The sequence below is a fragment of the Oncorhynchus clarkii genome, chromosome 28 (genome assembly GCF_045791955.1).
Source record: "Oncorhynchus clarkii lewisi isolate Uvic-CL-2024 chromosome 28, UVic_Ocla_1.0, whole genome shotgun sequence".
NCBI lineage: Eukaryota > Metazoa > Chordata > Actinopteri > Salmoniformes > Salmonidae > Oncorhynchus > Oncorhynchus clarkii.
The window spans coordinates 47,417,578-47,434,851 of record NC_092174.1 but is presented as its reverse complement, the minus strand read 5'-3'; the positions used below and the strand labels follow the sequence as shown (position 1 = coordinate 47,434,851).

Genomic DNA, 17,274 nt, shown 5'->3' with positions numbered 1-17,274 from the left:
ATCCCCACTGTCAAACATGGTGGTGGCAGCATCATGGTTTGGGCCTGCTTTTCTTCAGCAGGGACAGGGAAGATGGTTAAAATTGATGGGAAGATGGATGGAGCCAAATACAGGACCATTCTGGAAGAAAACCTGATGGAGTCTGCAAAAGACCTGAGACTGGGACGGAGATTTGTCTTCCAACAAGACAATGATCCAAAACATAAAGCAAAATCTACAATGGAATGGTTCAAAAATAAACATATCCAGGTGTTAGAATGGCCAAGTCAAAGTCCAGACCTGAATCCAATCGTGAATCTGTGGAAAGAACTGAAAACTGCTGTTCACAAATGTTCTCCATCCAACCTCACTGAGCTCGAGCTGTTTTGCAAGGAGGAATGAGAAAAAATGTCAGTCTCTCGATGTGCAAAACTGATAGAGACATATCCCAAGCGACTTACAGCTGTAATCGCAGCAAAAGGTGGCGCTACAAAGTATTAGCTTAAGGGGGCTGAATAATTTTGCACGCCCAATTTTTCAGTTTTTGATTTGTTAAAAAAGTTTGAAATATCCAATAAATGTCATTCCACTTCATGATTGTGTCCCACTTGTTGTTGATTCTTCACAAAAAAATACAGTTTTATATCTTTATCTTTGAAGCCTACAATGTGGCAAAAGGTCGCAAAGTTCAAGGGGGCCGAATACTTTCGCAAGGCACTGTATATAACCCTAACCCTTTATTTAATCAGGTATTTATATATATAACCCTAACCCTTTATTTAACCAGGTATTTATATATATAACCCTTTATTTAACCAGGTATTTATATATATAACCCTTTATTTAACCAGGTATTTATATATATATATAACCCTAACCCTTTATTTAACCAGGTATTTATATATATATAACCCTAACCCTTTATTTAACCAGGTATTTATATATATAACCCTTTATTTAACCAGGTATTTATATATATAACTCTAACCCTTTATTTAACCAGGTATTTATATATATAACCCTTTATTTAACCAGGTATTTATATATATAACCCTAACCCTTTATTTAACCAGGTATTTATATATATAACCCTTTATTTAACCAGGTATTTATATATATAACCCTAACCCTTTATTTAACCAGGTATTTATATATATAACCCTAACCCTTTATTTAACCAGGTATTTATATATATAACCCTAACCCTTTATTTAACCAGGTATTTATATATATAACCCTAACCCTTTATTTAACCAGGTATTTATATATATATATAACCCTAACCCTTTATTTAATCAGGTATTTATATATATATATAACCCTAACCCTTTATTAACCAGGTATTTATATATATATATAACCCTAACCCTTTATTAACCAGGTAGGCCAGTTGAGAACAAGTTCTTCATTTACAAATGCGACCTGGCCAAGATAAAGCAAAGCAGTGTGACACAAACAACAACACAGAGTTACAGATGGGATAAACAAGCATACAGTCAATAATACAATAGAAATGTCTATATACAGTGTGTGCAAATAAGGTAAGATTAGGGAGGTAAGGCAATACATAGGCCATAATGGCGATAATTACAATTTAGCAATTAAACACTGGAGTGATATATGTGCAGAAGGTGAATGTGCAAGTAGAGATACTGGGGTGCAAAGGAGCAAAAAAATAAATAACAATATGGGGATGAGGTAGTTGGGTGGGCTATTTACAGATGGGCTATGTACAGGTGCAGTGATCTGTGAGCTGCTCTGACAGCTGATGCTTAAAGTTAGTGAGGGAGATGTGAGTCTCCAGGTTCAGTGATTTTTGCAATTCGTTCCAGTCTTTGGCAGCAGAGAACTGTTGGCCGAGTTTGGAGTAGCCAGGAGGAAGGCATGGCCAGCCGTTGAGAAATGCTTGTTGAAGTTTTCGATAATCATGGATTTATCTGTGGTGACCGTGTTACCTAGCCTCAGTGCAGTGGGCAGCTGGGAGGAGGTGCCCTTGTTCTCCATGGACTTTACAGTGTCCCAGAACTTTTTGGAGTTAGAGCTACAGGATGCAAATGTCTGCCTGAAGAAGCTGGCCTTGACTTTCCTGACTGACTGCGTGTATTGGTTCCTGACTTCCCTGAACAGTTGCATATCGCGGGGACTATTCGATGCTATTGCAGTCCGCCACAGGATGTTTTTGTGCTGGTCGAGGGCAGTCAGGTCTGGAGTGAACCAGGGGCTATATCTGTTCTTAGTTCTGCATTTTTTGAACGGAGCATGCTTATCTAAAATGGTGAGGAAGTTACTTTTAAAGAATGACCATCCTCAACTGACGGGATGAGGTCAATATCCTTCCAGGATACCCGGGCCAGGTCGATTAGAAAGGCCTGCTCGCAGAAGTGTTTTAGGGAGCGTTTGACAGTGATGAGGGGTGGTCGTTTGACTGCGGATCCGTAGTGGATACAGGCAATGAGGCAGTGATCGCTGAGATCCTGGTTGAAGACAGCGGAGCTGTATTTGGAGGGCCAGTTGGTCAGGATGACGTCTATGAGGGTGCCCTTGTTTACAGATTTAGGGTTGTACCTGGTGGGTTCCTTGATGATTTGTGTGAGATTGAGGGCATCTAGCTTAGATTGAGGTAATTGAGGTAATATGTACATGTAGGTAGTGTTAAACTGACTATGCATATATTATAAACAAAGAGTAGCAGCAGCGTAAAACAGGGGTCTGGGTAACAAACAAATGCTTCTTACAAATAGGAATCACGTTGATGTGTAGTGTTGGTCCCATGTTTCATGAGCTGAAATTAAAGATCCCAGAAATTTTCCATACACACAAAAAGCTTATTTCTCTCAAGTGCACCTGAGAGTCTCTCAAGTGCACCTGAGAGTTGTGGCATAACAGATGCTGATTAAACAGCATGATCATTACACAGGTGCACCTTGTGCTGGGGACAATAAAAAACAACTCTAAAATGTGCAGGATTGTCACACAACACAATCCCACAGATGTCTCAAATTTTGAAGGAGCATGCAATTAATATGCTGATTGTCGTACCATTCATCCACCGCCATCATCTCATGTTCAGCATGATAATGCACGGCCCCATGTCACAAGGATCTGAACACAATTCCTGGAAGCTGAAAATGTCCCAGTTCATCCATGACCTGCATACTCACCAGACATTTCACACATTGAGCATGTTTGGGATGCTGTGGATCAACGTGTACGACAGCGTGTTCCAGTTCCCACCAATATCCAGCAACTTCACCCAGCCATTGAAGAGGAGTGGGACAACATTCCACAGGCCACAATCAACAGCCTGACCAACTCCTATGTGAAGGAGATGTGTCACGCTGAATGAGACAAATGGTGGTCACACCAGATACTGACTGGTTTTCTGATCCAAACCGCTACCTCTTTATTAAGGTATCTGTGACCAACAGATGCAGATCTGTATTCCCAGTCATGTGGAATCCATAGATTAGAGCCCAATTCATTTCCATTGACTGATTTCCTCATATGAACTGTAACTCAGTAAAATATTTGACATTGTTGCATGTTGCGTTTATATTTTTGTTCAGTGTGTATTCTGGGGGGGGCGACAGGTAGACTAGTGGTTAGAGGGGAGGGACGGCAGGTAGCCTAGTGGTTAGAGTGGAGGGGCGGCAGGTAGACTAGTGGTTAGAGTGGAGGGGCGGCAGGTAGACTAGTGGTTAGAGTGGAGGGGCGGCAGGTAGCCTAGTGGTTAGAGTGGAGGGGCGGCAGGTAGACTAGTGGTTAGAGGGGAGGGGCGGCAGGTAGACTAGTGGTTAGAGTGTAGGGGCGGCAGGTAGCCTAGTGGTTAGAGTGGAGGGGCGGCAGGTAACCTAGTGGTTAGAGTGGAGGGACGGCAGGTAACCTAGTGGTTAGAGTGGAGGGGCGGCAGGTAGACTAGTGGTTAGAGGGGAGGGGCGGCAGGTAGACTAGTGGTTAGAGTGTAGGGGCGGCAGGTAGCCTAGTGGTTAGAGTGGAGGGGCGGCAGGTAACCTAGTGGTTAGAGTGGAGGGACGGCAGGTAACCTAGTGGTTAGAGTGGAGGGGCGGCAGGTAGACTAGTGGTTAGAGTGGAGGGGCGGCAGGTAGACTAGTGGTTAGAGTGGAGGGGCGGCAGGTAGACTAGTGGTTAGAGTGGAGGGGCGGCAGGTAGACTAGTGGTTAGAGTGGAGGGGCGGCAGGTAGACTAGTGGTTAGAGTGGAGGGGCGGCAGGTAGACTAGTGGTTAGAGTGGAGGGGCGGCAGGTAGACTAGTGGTTAGAGTGTAGGGGGGGCAGGTAGTCTAGTGGTTAGAGTGTAGGGGCGGCAGGTAACCTAGTGGTTAGAGTGTAGGGGGGGCAGGTAGCCTAGTGGTTAGAGTGGAGGGGCGGCAGGTAGCCTAGTGGTTAGAGTGTAGGGGGGGCAGGTAGTCTAGTGGTTAGAGTGTAGGGACGGCAGGTAGCCTAGTGGTTAGAGTGTAGGGGGGGCAGGTAGCCTAGTGGTTAGAGTGGAGGGGCGGCAGGTAGACTAGTGGTTAGAGTGGAGGGGCGGCAGGTAGACTAGTGGTTAGAGTGGAGGGGCGGCAGGTAGACTAGTGGTTAGAGTGGAGGGGCGGCAGGTAGACTAGTGGTTAGAGTGGAGGGGCGGCAGGTAGACTAGTGGTTAGAGTGTAGGGGGGGCAGGTAGTCTAGTGGTTAGAGTGTAGGGGCGGCAGGTAACCTAGTGGTTAGAGTGTAGGGGGGGCAGGTAGCCTAGTGGTTAGAGTGGAGGGGCGGCAGGTAGCCTAGTGGTTAGAGTGTAGGGGGGGCAGGTAGTCTAGTGGTTAGAGTGTAGGGACGGCAGGTAGCCTAGTGGTTAGAGTGTAGGGGGGGCAGGTAGCCTAGTGGTTAGAGTGGAGGGGCGGCAGGTAGCCTAGTGGTTAGAGTGTAGGGGCGGCAGGTAGACTAGTGGTTAGAGTGGAGGGGCGGCAGGTAGCCTAGTGGTTAGAGTGGAGGGGCGGCAGGTAGCCTAGTGGTTAGAGTGGAGGGGCGGCAGGTAGCCTAGTGGTTAGAGTGTAGGGACGGCAGGTAGCCTAGTGGTTAGAGTGGAGGGGCGGCAGGTAGCCTAGTGGTTAGAGTGGAGGGGCGGCAGGTAACCTAGTGGTTAGAGTGTAGGGGGGGCAGGTAGCCTAGTGGTTAGAGTGTAGGGGTGGCAGGTAGCCTAGTGGTTAGAGTGTAGGGGGGGCAGGTAACCTAGTGGTTAGAGTGTAGGGGGGGCAGGTAGTCTAGTGGTTAGAGTGTAGGGACGGCAGGTAGCCTAGTGGTTAGAGTGTAGGGGGGGCAGGTAGCCTAGTGGTTAGAGTGTAGGGGCGGCAGGTAACCTAGTGGTTAGAGTGTAGGGGCGGCAGGTAGACTAGTGGTTAGAGTGTAGGGACGGCAGGTAGTCTAGTGGTTAGAGTGGAGGGGCGGCAGGTAGCCTAGTGGTTAGAGGGGAGGGGCGGCAGGTAGACTAGTGGTTAGAGTGGAGGGGCGGCAGGTAGCCTAGTGGTTAGAGGGGAGGGACGGCAGGTAGTCTAGTGGTTAGAGTGGAGGGGCGGCAGGTAGCCTAGTGGTTAGAGGGGAGGGGAGGCAGGTAGCCTAGTGGTTAGAGGGGAGGGGTGGCAGGTAGCCTAGTGGTTAGAGGGGAGGGGCGGCAGGTAGCCTAGTGGTTAGAGGGGAGGGGCGGCAGGTAGACTAGTGGTTAGAGTGGAGGGGCGGCAGGTAGCCTAGTGGTTAGAGTGTAGGGGGGGCAGGTAGCCTAGTGGTTAGAGTGTAGGGGCGGCAGGTAACCTAGTGGTTAGAGTGTAGGGGCGGCAGGTAGACTAGTGGTTAGAGTGTAGGGACGGCAGGTAGTCTAGTGGTTAGAGTGGAGGGGCGGCAGGTAGCCTAGTGGTTAGAGGGGAGGGGCGGCAGGTAGACTAGTGGTTAGAGTGGAGGGGCGGCAGGTAGCCTAGTGGTTAGAGGGGAGGGACGGCAGGTAGTCTAGTGGTTAGAGTGGAGGGGCGGCAGGTAGCCTAGTGGTTAGAGGGGAGGGGAGGCAGGTAGCCTAGTGGTTAGAGGGGAGGGGTGGCAGGTAGCCTAGTGGTTAGAGTGGAGGGGCGGCAGGTAGCCTAGTGGTTAGAGGGGAGGGGCGGCAGGTAGACTAGTGGTTAGAGTGGAGGGGCGGCAGGTAGCCTAGTGGTTAGAGGGGAGGGACGGCAGGTAGTCTAGTGGTTAGAGTGGAGGGGCGGCAGGTAGCCTAGTGGTTAGAGGGGAGGGGAGGCAGGTAGCCTAGTGGTTAGAGGGGAGGGGTGGCAGGTAGCCTAGTGGTTAGAGGGGAGGGGCGGCAGGTAGACTAGTGGTTAGAGTGGAGGGACGGCAGGTAGACTAGTGGTTAGAGTGTAGGGGCGGCAGGTAGCCTAGTGGTTAGAGTGTAGGGACGGCAGGTAACCTAGTGGTTAGAGTGGAGGGACGGCAGGTAGCCTAGTGGTTAGAGTGGAGGGGCGGCAGGTAACCTAGTGGTTAGAGTGGAGGGGAGGCAGGTAGCCTAGTGGTTAGAGTGTAGGGGTGGCAGGTAGACTAGTGGTTAGAGTGGAGGGGCGGCAGGTAGACTAGTGGTTAGAGGGGAGGGGCGGCAGGTAGACTAGTGGTTAGAGTGGAGGGGTGGCAGGTAGACTAGTGGTTAGAGGGGAGGGGCGGCAGGTAGACTAGTGGTTAGAGGGGAGGGGCGGCAGGTAACCTAGTGGTTAGAGTGTAGGGGTGGCAGGTAGCCTAGTGTTTAGCGTGTAGGGGGGGCAGGTAGCCTAGTGGTTAGAGTGTAGGGGCGGCAGGTAGCCTAGTGGTTAGAGTGTAGGGGAGGCAGGTAGCCTAGTGGTTAGAGGGGAGGGGCGGCAGGTAGCCTAGTGGTTAGAGTGTAGGGGCGGCAGGTAGCCTAGTGGTTAGAGTGGAGGGGCGGCAGGTACCCTAGTGGTTAGAGTGTAGGGGCGGCAGGTAGCCTAGTGGTTAGAGTGTAGGGGTGGCAGGTAGCCTAGTGTTTAGCGTGTAGGGGGGGCAGGTAGCCTAGTGGTTAGAGTGTAGGGGCGGCAGGTAGCCTAGTGGTTAGAGTGTAGGGGCGGCAGGTAGCCTAGTGGTTAGAGTGTAGGGGAGGCAGGTAGCCTAGTGGTTAGAGTGTAGGGACGGCAGGTAGCCTAGTGGTTAGAGTGTAGGGGAGGCAGGTAGCCTAGTGGTTAGAGGGGAGGGGCGGCAGGTAGCCTAGTGGTTAGAGTGTAGGGGAGGCAGGTAGCCTAGTGGTTAGAGTGTAGGGGCGGCAGGTAGCCTAGTGGTTAGAGTGTAGGGGAGGCAGGTAGCCTAGTGGTTAGAGTGTAGGGACGGCAGGTAGCCTAGTGGTTAGAGTGTAGGGGAGGCAGGTAGCCTAGTGGTTAGAGGGGAGGGGCGGCAGGTAGCCTAGTGGTTAGAGTGTAGGGGAGGCAGGTAGCCTAGTGGTTAGAGTGGAGGGGTGGCAGGTAGCCTAGTGGTGTTCTCATAGAACTGATATGTTTCATCAGTATTTAATATGACGTTTATCTCATCAATACCTCTCAACATTAATGTCTCTCCCTCCCCAGATCCTGTTCATTAATCTGTCTGTCTGTCTGTCTGTCTGTCTGTCTGTCTGTCTGTCTGTCTGTCTGTCTCTCCCCAGATCCTGTTCATTAATTTGTCTGTCTGTCTCTCCCCAGATCCTGTTCATTCATTTGTCTGTCTGTCTCTCCCCAGATCCTATTCATTAATTTGTCTGTCTGTCTCTCCCCAGATCCTGTTCATTCATTTGTCTGTCTGTCTCTCCCCAGATCCTGTTCTGTACATTGAACACCCATAAGATCGACATGGAGAAGCTGCTTGGTGGTCAGATCGGCCTGGAGGACTTTATATTTGCCCACATTAAAGGGATTAAGAAGGAGGTGGAGGTGTTTAAATCAGAGGACGCCCTGGGCCTCACCATCACAGACAACGGGGTGGGATACGCCTTCACCAAGGTATGTAGGAGTTCATCTGTTGATACGATCGTCCATCCGTCCGTCTATCTGTCTGTCTGTCTCTCCCTCCCCAGATCCTGTTCACTTTATCTATCCGTCCATCTATCTGTGTGTCTGTCTGTCTGTCTGTCTGTCCCTCCCCAGATCCTGTTCATTAATCTGTCTGTCTGTCTGTCTGTCTCTCCCTCCCCAGATCCTGTTCACTTTATCCATCAGTCTGTCTATCTGTGTGTCTGTCTCTCCCTCCCCAGATCCTGTTCATTAGTCTGTCTGTCTGTCTGTCTGTCTGTCTGTCTGTCTGTCTGTCTGTCTGTCTGTCTCTCTCTCCCCAGATCCTGTTCACTTTATCCGTCCGTCTGTCTATCGTTTATCAATAATCTAACAGTCAATCAATCGAATAGATTGAATCAATGAAATCAATCAATTTATTGAATCGTATCTTATATATTATACAATGGTTGAATCATTAAAGGCCCAGTGCAGTCAAACACTATAACGATACAGGGCCCAGATGCAGTCAAACACTATAACGATACAGGGCCCAGATGCAGTCAAACACTATAACGATACAGGGCCCAGATGCAGTCAAACACTATAACGATACAGGGCCCAGATGCAGTCAAACACTATAACGATACAGGGCCCAGATGCAGTCAAACACTATAACGATACAGGGCCCAGATGCAGTCAAACACTATAACGATACAGGGCCCAGATGCAGTCAAACACTATAACGATACAGGGCCCAGATGCAGTCTAACACTATAACGATACAGGGCCCAGATGCAGACACTGGAGGCAGATGTTTAGAGTCTCTGATTATAAAACAAGGGGCAGGAAAGAGACGGGCCGTGGACAGGCAAAATATCAGAGACAGGTCGGAGTCCAGGAAGTACAGAGTGGCAGGCAGGCTGAATGGTCAGGCAGGCGGGCTCAATGTCAGGACAGGCAAAGGTCAGAACCGGGAGGACTAGAACAACAGAGACTTGGAAAAAGCAGGAGCACGGAAAAACACGCTGGTTGACTTGGCATGACAAGACAAACTGGCAACAAACAAACAGAGAACACAGGACTAAATACCCAGGGGATAATGGGGAAAACGGGTGACACCTGGAGGTGAGTGGAGACAATCACAAAGACAGGTGAAACAGATCAGGGCGTGACAAAAACATGATTTTCCTGCATTTTATATACTGTATATTTCCACACTATGAGGTTGGAATAATACTGGGAAATTGTCCCACTCAGACCCTCTCTACCAATAACAGCTAGGTTCCCTCCTCCACTCAGACCCTCTCTACCAATAACAGCTAGGTTCCCTCCCCACTCAGACCCTCTCTACCAATAACAGCTAGGTTCCCTCCTCCACTCAGAACCTCTCTGCCAATAACAGCTAGGTTCCCTCCCCACTCAGACCCTCTCTACCAATAACAGCTAGGTTCCCTCTCCACTCAGACCCTCTCTACCAATAACAGCTAGGTTCCCTCCCCCACTTAGACCATCTCTACCAATAACAACTAGGTTCCCCTCACCACTCAGAACCTCTCTACCAATAACAGCTAGGTTCCCCACCCCACTCAGAACCTCTCTGCCAATAGCAGCTAGGTTCCCTCCTCCACTCAGAACCTCTCTACCAATAACAGCTAGGTTCCCTCCCCACTCAGAACCTCTCTGCCAATAACAGCTAGGTTCCCTCCCCACTCAGACCCTCTCTGCCAATAACAACTAGGTTCCCTCCCCACTCAGACCCTCTCTGCCAATAACAACTAGGTTCCCTTCCCACTCAGACCACCCCCAGACAGTCCGAGCAAAATTCTTGCTTTAGAAATGATTCATGATTATTGAAGAGATGCAAGTTTAGTACTCCTTAAGGTCAGAGTTTTCCACCAACGTCTTGCATAGAGAGAGTGAAACCGATTGCTCCAAGACGCCACCTTGTGTTCGTGAAGCGTCATGTCATCATGGCATCTTCAGCGCATTACACACCAGTGATTTACTTTGTGCTTGATAAGGGTTTTGATTAATCAGCGTTTACATTGGACAGATAAGACAGACACCCCAACATCAGACAGACACCCCAACATCAGACAGACACCCCAATATCAGACAGACACCCCGACATCAGACAGACACCCCGACATCAGACAGATGCCCCGACATCAGACAGACGCCCCGACATCAGACAGACACCCAGACATCAGACAGACACCCCGACATCAGACAGACACCCCAGGGGACACAAACCTGCTTAGGGACAATGGCCTGAGTCCCAAATGGCACCCTACTCCCTATGTAGAGCACTACATTTGACCAGGGCTATTCCCTATATAGGGCACTACATTTGACCAGGGCTATTCCCTATGTAGGGCACTACATTTGACCAGGGCTATTCCCTATGTAGGGCACTACATTTGACCAGGGCTATTCCCTATATAGGGCACTACATTTGACCAGGGCTATTCCCTATATAGGGCACTACATTTGACCGGGGCTACTCCCTATGTAGGGCACTACATTTGACCAGGGCTACTCCCTATGTAGGGCACTACATTTGACCAGGGCCCATAGTAATAGTGGATATTGAGAAGTGGTATGCAAGGAGCTGGTCGTTGATGAGGATTTAGTGAGTGAGAAACTCCATCTCACAATTCAACGGCTCAGACACGAGACGTATGTGGTAGGGTCTACAGACAATCATGGACTACAAAAAGAAAACCAGCCAGGTCGCGGACACCGATATCTTGCTCCCGGACAAGCTAAACACCTTCTTCCCCCGCTTTGAGGAAAACACAGTGTCACCGACGCGGCCCCCTACTAAGGACTGTGGGCTCTCCTCCTCCGTAGCCGAAGTAAGACATTTAAATGTGTTAACCCTCGCAAGGCTGCCGGCCCAGGCGGCATCCCCAGCCGCGTCCTCAGAGCATGCTGGAGCTGGCTGGAGTGTTAATTAACGGACATATTCAATCTCTCTCTATCCCAGTCTGCTGTCCCCACATGCTTCAAGATGTCCACCATTGTTCCTGTTCCCAAGAAGGCAAAGATAACTGAACTAAATTACTATTGCCCCATAGCACTCACCTCTGTCATCATTAAGTGCTTTGAGAGACTAGTCAAGGATCATATCACCTCCACACTACCTGACACCCTAGACCCACTCCAATTTGCTTACCGCCCCAATAGATCCACAGACGATGCAATCTCAACCACACTGCACACTGCCCTAACCCATCTGGACAAGAGGAATACCTATGTGAGAATGCTGTTCATCGACTACAGCTCAGCATTCAAAACCATAGTACCCTCCAAGCTCATCATTAAGCTCGAGACCCTGGGTCTCGACCCCGCCCTGTGCAACTGGGTCCTGGACTTCCTGACGGGCCACCCCCAGGTGATGATGGTAGGAAACAACATCTCCACTCCACTGATCCTCAACACTGGGGCCCCACAAGGGTGCGTTCTCAGCCCTCTCCTGAACTCCCTGTTCACCCATGACTTTGTGGCCAAGCACGCCTCCAACTCAATCATCAAGTTTGCAGACGACACAACAGTATTAGGCTTGATTACCAGCAATGACGAGACGGCCTACAGGGAGGAGGTGAGGGCCCTCGGAGTGTGGTGCCAGGAAAATAACATCTCCCTCAACGTCAACAAAACAAAGGAGATTATCGTGGACTTCAGGAAACAGCAGAGAGAGCAGCCCCCTATCCACATCGACGGGACTGCAGTGGAGAAGGTGGAAAGCTTCAAGTTCCTCGTCGTACACATCACTGACTAACTGAATTGGTCCACCCACACAGACAGCGTGGTGAAGAAGGCGCAGCAGCGCCTCTTCAACCTCAGGAGGCTGAAGAAATTTGGCTTGTCACCAAAAACACTCACACACTTTTACAGATGCACAATCGAGAGCATCCTGTCGGGCTGTATCACCGCCTGGTACGGCAACTGCTCCACCCACAACCGTAAGGCTCTCCAGAGGGTGGTGAGGCCTGCACAACACATCACCGGGGGCAAACTACCTGCCCTCCAGGACACCTACACCACCCGATGTCACAGGAAGGCTGAAAATACTCATTTTCCACCATAATTTGCAAATAAATTCATAAAAAATCCTACAATGTGATTTTCTGGATTTTTTCCCCCTCATTTTGTCTGTCATAGTTGAAGTGTACCTATGATGAAAATTACAGGCCTCTCACATCTTTTTAAGTGGGAGAACTTGCACAATTGGTGGCTGACTAAATACTTTTTGCCCCACTGTATATAGAAAGGGAAACACTGGTCACTTTAATGTTGACATACTGCTTTACTCATTTCATATGTATATACTGTATTCTACTGTATTTCAGTCAATGCCACTTCAACATTGCTCATCCTAATATTAATATATTTCTTAATTCCATTCTTTTACTTTTAGATTTGTGAGTATTGTTGTGAATTGTTAGATATTACTGCACTGTTGGAGCTAGGAACACAAGCATTTCGCTACACCCGCAATAACATCCGGTAAAAAATGTTTTTGTGACAAATAAAATGTGATTTGATTTTTGTCAGCCTCAGCAGAATCAGCCTGTATTAGATTGATAATTAATATTCACACAGCAACCAAAACCCATCCAGCACAGAACAGATGCCCCTAAATTAGGAGATAAATCTGCATTGCAAATATCTGTTCTTTATTTAAACTCTCTGAAGCCTCTCATTATCAAAGAGAAGCCTTTCAACTTCTCCTTTATAGGACGTTTCTTGAAGCCATTTTTTTTTTTTTCGGGATTTACCTGTAAAGGATAAATCATAGCATCATTTATTTGTTGTAACTGATTGTAGTTAGAACGTTAAAACATATTTCAGAAGTAGTTTTTGTCTGAAATCAAAGAAGTCAAAAAGTTGTGATTGTAACTGATAATGAACCTGTAAGTCGATGTCGTTGTTTTTGTTTGTTTGAATTGTTTCCGTGTTCGCTATGCGGGGGAACGATAAGACAAGCGGAACTAAGTGGCTCAGAACTGTTGTAACGGGGACTATTGTCGTAGTAACACACTTAGCTAAGTTTTCATGTCTTCGGGGTTCGTTCTTAAAGGTTGAAGCGTGTATGTTAGGATGGTGACGTTATAATAATTAAGGGTGAAGCGTGTATGTTAGGATGGTAACGTTATAATAATTAAGGAGGAAGCGTGTATGTTAGGATGGTGACGTTATAATAATTAAGGGTGAAGCGTGTATGTTAGGATGATAACGTTATAATAATTAAGGGTGAAGCGTGTATGTTAGGATGGTGACGTTATAATAATTAAGGAGGAAGCCTGAATTCATGCCAGGAATAATAAATGTGAAGTTTTTTATTTCCTCCCTTCTGTAATAAGCAGCCAATGAGGTATTTTTCCTTTATTCATGTGTTTAATCTGATACTGTTATAGCTCCGGCTAAACTGTTTATGTATGTAAGCACTTCAGAGTTACACCAAGCTAATAAGTCACTAGTAAGACAAGAAGGTTGTAAGAGTGTGCTGAACTGTATTTTCATTTACTTTATAGTTCTCACAGAAGGTGATAATTCTGACTAAAACGACAGAATAAAGCCGCCAGATAAAATCAAGGAACGGTTGTGTTCTTGGTTACTGGAGGGAGCTACAGTGATAATGTTAACATTTGGCTTTTGATCTCTCTCTCAGTCGCTCTCTGTCTATATTCAATTAAATTCAAGGGCTTTATTGGCATGGGAAACATGTGTTAACATTGCCAAAGCAAGTGAGGTAGATAATATATAAAGTGAATATATAAAGTGAAATAAACAATAAAAATTAACAGTAAACATTACACATACAGAAGTTTCAAAACAATAAAGACATTACAAATGTCATATTATATATACAGTGTTTTAACAATGTACAAATGGTTAAAGGACACAAGATAAAATAAATAAGCAATAAATATAGGTTGTATTTACAATGGTGTGTGTTCTTCACTGGTTGCCCTTTTCTCATGGCAACAGGTCACAAATCTTGCTGCTGTGATGGCACACTGTGGAATTTCACCCAGTAGATATGGGAGTTTTTCAAAATTGGATTTGTTTTCTAATTCTTTGTGGATCTGTGTAATCTGAGGGAAATAGGGTCATACATTGGGCAGGAGGTTAGGAAGTGCAGCTCAGTTTCCACCTCATTTTGTGGGCAGTGAGCACATAGCCTGTCTTCTCTTGAGAGCCATGTCTGCCTACGGCGGCCTTTCTCAATAGCAAGGCTATGCTCACTGAGTCTGTACATAGTCAAAGCTTTCCTTAATTTTGGGTCAGTCACAGTGGTCAGGTATTCTGCCACTGTGTACTCTCTGTGTAGGGCCAAATAGCATTCTAGTTTGCTCAGTTTTTTTGTTCATTCTTTCCAATGTGTCAAGTCATTATCTTTGTGTTTTCTCATGATTTGGTTGGGTCTAATTGTGTTGTTGTCCTGGGGCTCTGTAGGGTGTGTTTGTGTTTGTGAACAGAGCCCCAGGACTAGCTTGCTTAGGGGACTCTTCTCCAGGTTCATCTCTCTGTAGGTGATGGCTTTGTTATGGAAGGTTCGTGAATCGCTTCCTTTTAGGTGGTTATAGAATTTAACGTCTCTTTTCTGGATTTTGATAATTAGTGGGTATCGGCCTAATTCTGCTCTCTCTCTCTGTCTCCCTCTCTGTCTCTACCTCTCTCTCTGTCTCTCGCTCTCTCTGTCTGTCTCTCTCTGTCTCCCTCTGTCACTATCTCAATTCAATTGACTTTATTGACATGGCAAGTTCCTTATTACTTACATTGTCAAAGTATACATATAGAAAAATAGAAAATATATATTTATATATCAATAAATGGTGGGACACACAGCAATAATAATAGTAGTAGTGGACATGAGATTACCATTAACAACAACTACAACAATATTAATGAGAACAACAATACATTAAAGCAATAGTAGTAGACTATATTAACATGACTGAGCCGACACATGACGTGGTAGTAGACCAGTGTCAACATGACTGAGAAGACACATGACCTGGTAGTAGACCAGTGTCAACATGACTGAGAAGACACATGACCTGGTAGTAGACCAGTCTCAACCTGACTGAGAAGACACATGACCTGGTAGTAGACCAGTGTCAACATGACTGAGAAGACACATGACCTGGTAGTAGACCAGTGTCAACATGACTGAGAAGACACATGACCTGGTAGTAGACCAGTGTCAACATGACTGAGAAGACACATGACCTGGTAGTAGACCAGTGTCAACATGACTGAGAAGACACATGACCTGGTAGTAGACCAGTGTCAACATGACTGAGAAGACACATGACCTGGTAGTAGACCAGTGTCAACATGACTGAGAAGACACATGACCTGGTAGTAGACCAGTGTCAACATGACTGAGAAGACACATGACCTGGTAGTAGACCAGTGTCAACATGACTGAGAAGACACATGACCTGGTAGTAGACCAGTGTCAACATGACTGAGAAGACACATGACCTGGTAGTAGACCAGTGTCAACATGACTGAGAAGACACATGACATGGTAGTAGACCAGTGTCAACATGACTGAGAAGACACATGACCTGGTAGTAGACCAGTGTCAACATGACTGAGAAGACACATGACCTGGTAGTGGACCAGTGTCAACCTGACTGAGAAGACACATGACTTGGTAGTAGACTAGTGTCAACATGACTGAGAAGACACATGACCTGGTAGTAGACCAGTGTCAACATGACTGAGAAGACACATGACCTGGTAGTGGACCAGTGTCAACCTGACTGAGAAGACACATGACATGGTAGGGGACCAGTGTCAACATGACTGAGAAGACACATGACCTGGTAGTAGACCAGTGTCAACATGACTGAGAAGACACATGACCTGGTAGTAGACCAGTGTCAACATGACTGAGAAGACACATGACCTGGTAGTAGACCAGTGTCAACATGACTGAGAAGACACATGACCTGGTATGAAGGACAAAACAAAACAAGATGGGATATATTATCAACATTACATTGCACTTTTCACTGGCTGTCCCTCAGGTTGTGGCAGAAGGACACATATTTGGCTGCCAAAACTGCACAGAACCAGTTGGCTGAGGGGGACTCTTCTCTTGTTTCATCTCTTGACATTTAAGGGCAGTGTGATGAAATGTCTTATAGATGTCTCTCTCTCCCCCCAACAGCGTATCAAGGAGGGCAGTGTGGTGGACAAGGTGAAGGTGATCTCTGTAGGAGACCACATAGAATGCATCAACGGGAAGAACATTGTGGGATCACGTCACTACGAGGTGGCTCGCATGCTGAAGGAGCTGCCGAAAGACCAGATGTTCACCCTCAAACTGGTGGAGCCCATGAAGGCCTTCGGTGAGTGGACAGCTGGGGACTAGTGTAGGCTTTAACATTTGTAGAGATGAAGGCCTTCGGTGAGTGGACAGCTGGGGACTAGTGTAGGCTTTAACATTTGTAGAGATGAAGGCCTTCGGTGAGTGAACAGCTGGGGACTAGTGTAGGCTTTAACATTTGTAGAGATGAAGGCCTTCGGTGAGTGGACAGCTGGGGACTAGTGTAGGCTTTAACATTTGTAGAGATGAAGGCCTTCGGTGAGTGGACAGCTGGGGACTAGTGTAGGCTTTAACATTTGTAGAGATGAAGGCCTTCTGTGAGGGCATAGGACAAGGGCAGAGGTCTCCAACTCTATAGGGGGCTGTAGGGTGTGCAGGCACTAACACAACTCATTGTAGTCCAGATTACCTGAAGTTATCACCTAGAGAGAGAGGTTGATGTGATTCTAGTTCTAGTGATTCTTGATGCTTTGTCACATATATACCAGCCCAGTTGTAAAAACACATTTGTATGTCAGAGATACATTAGCCACATTTAAAGCATTATCTCTGAAACCGTTTACTTGAAGTGTATTATTGTGCTGAACAGAGATGCTGGAGCCGCGGTCGAAGGGATCCAAGGAGGCCAGTGACAATAAGATGGGGACAGGGAGAGGGACTCTGAGACTTCGCTCCAGGGGCCCTGCTACCGTAGAGGAAGTGGTGGGTGTATTCATGTCCCCTTACACCCCTCCCAATACCACCCATGCCCCTTGTGATAGGGGGTTCCCGCTGATGTTGGGCTAAGCAGTGGTTTGTACCAAGTGATGTAATCATTTGTATCATTATCATTACTGTACAGTATATTATCTATTACTATACAGTATATTATCTATTACTGTACAGTGTATTATCTATTACTGTACAGTATATTATCTATTACTATACAGTATATTATCTATTAC

The 17,274-nt window shown here is 47.1% G+C and overlaps 1 protein-coding gene across 1 annotated transcript in view; it reads left to right on the top strand.

Moving 5' to 3' along the window:
• The window catches only part of LOC139387117 (GIPC PDZ domain containing family, member 2), a 44,850-nt gene that overhangs the window by 22,376 nt on the left and 5,200 nt on the right, over positions 1-17,274 (top strand). The window contains exons 2-4 of the mRNA XM_071133135.1: positions 7,801-7,986; positions 16,172-16,352; positions 16,920-17,032. Coding sequence (XP_070989236.1) covers positions 7,801-7,986; positions 16,172-16,352; positions 16,920-17,032 — 480 coding nt within the window. The remainder of the gene's footprint in view (positions 1-7,800; positions 7,987-16,171; positions 16,353-16,919; positions 17,033-17,274) is intronic.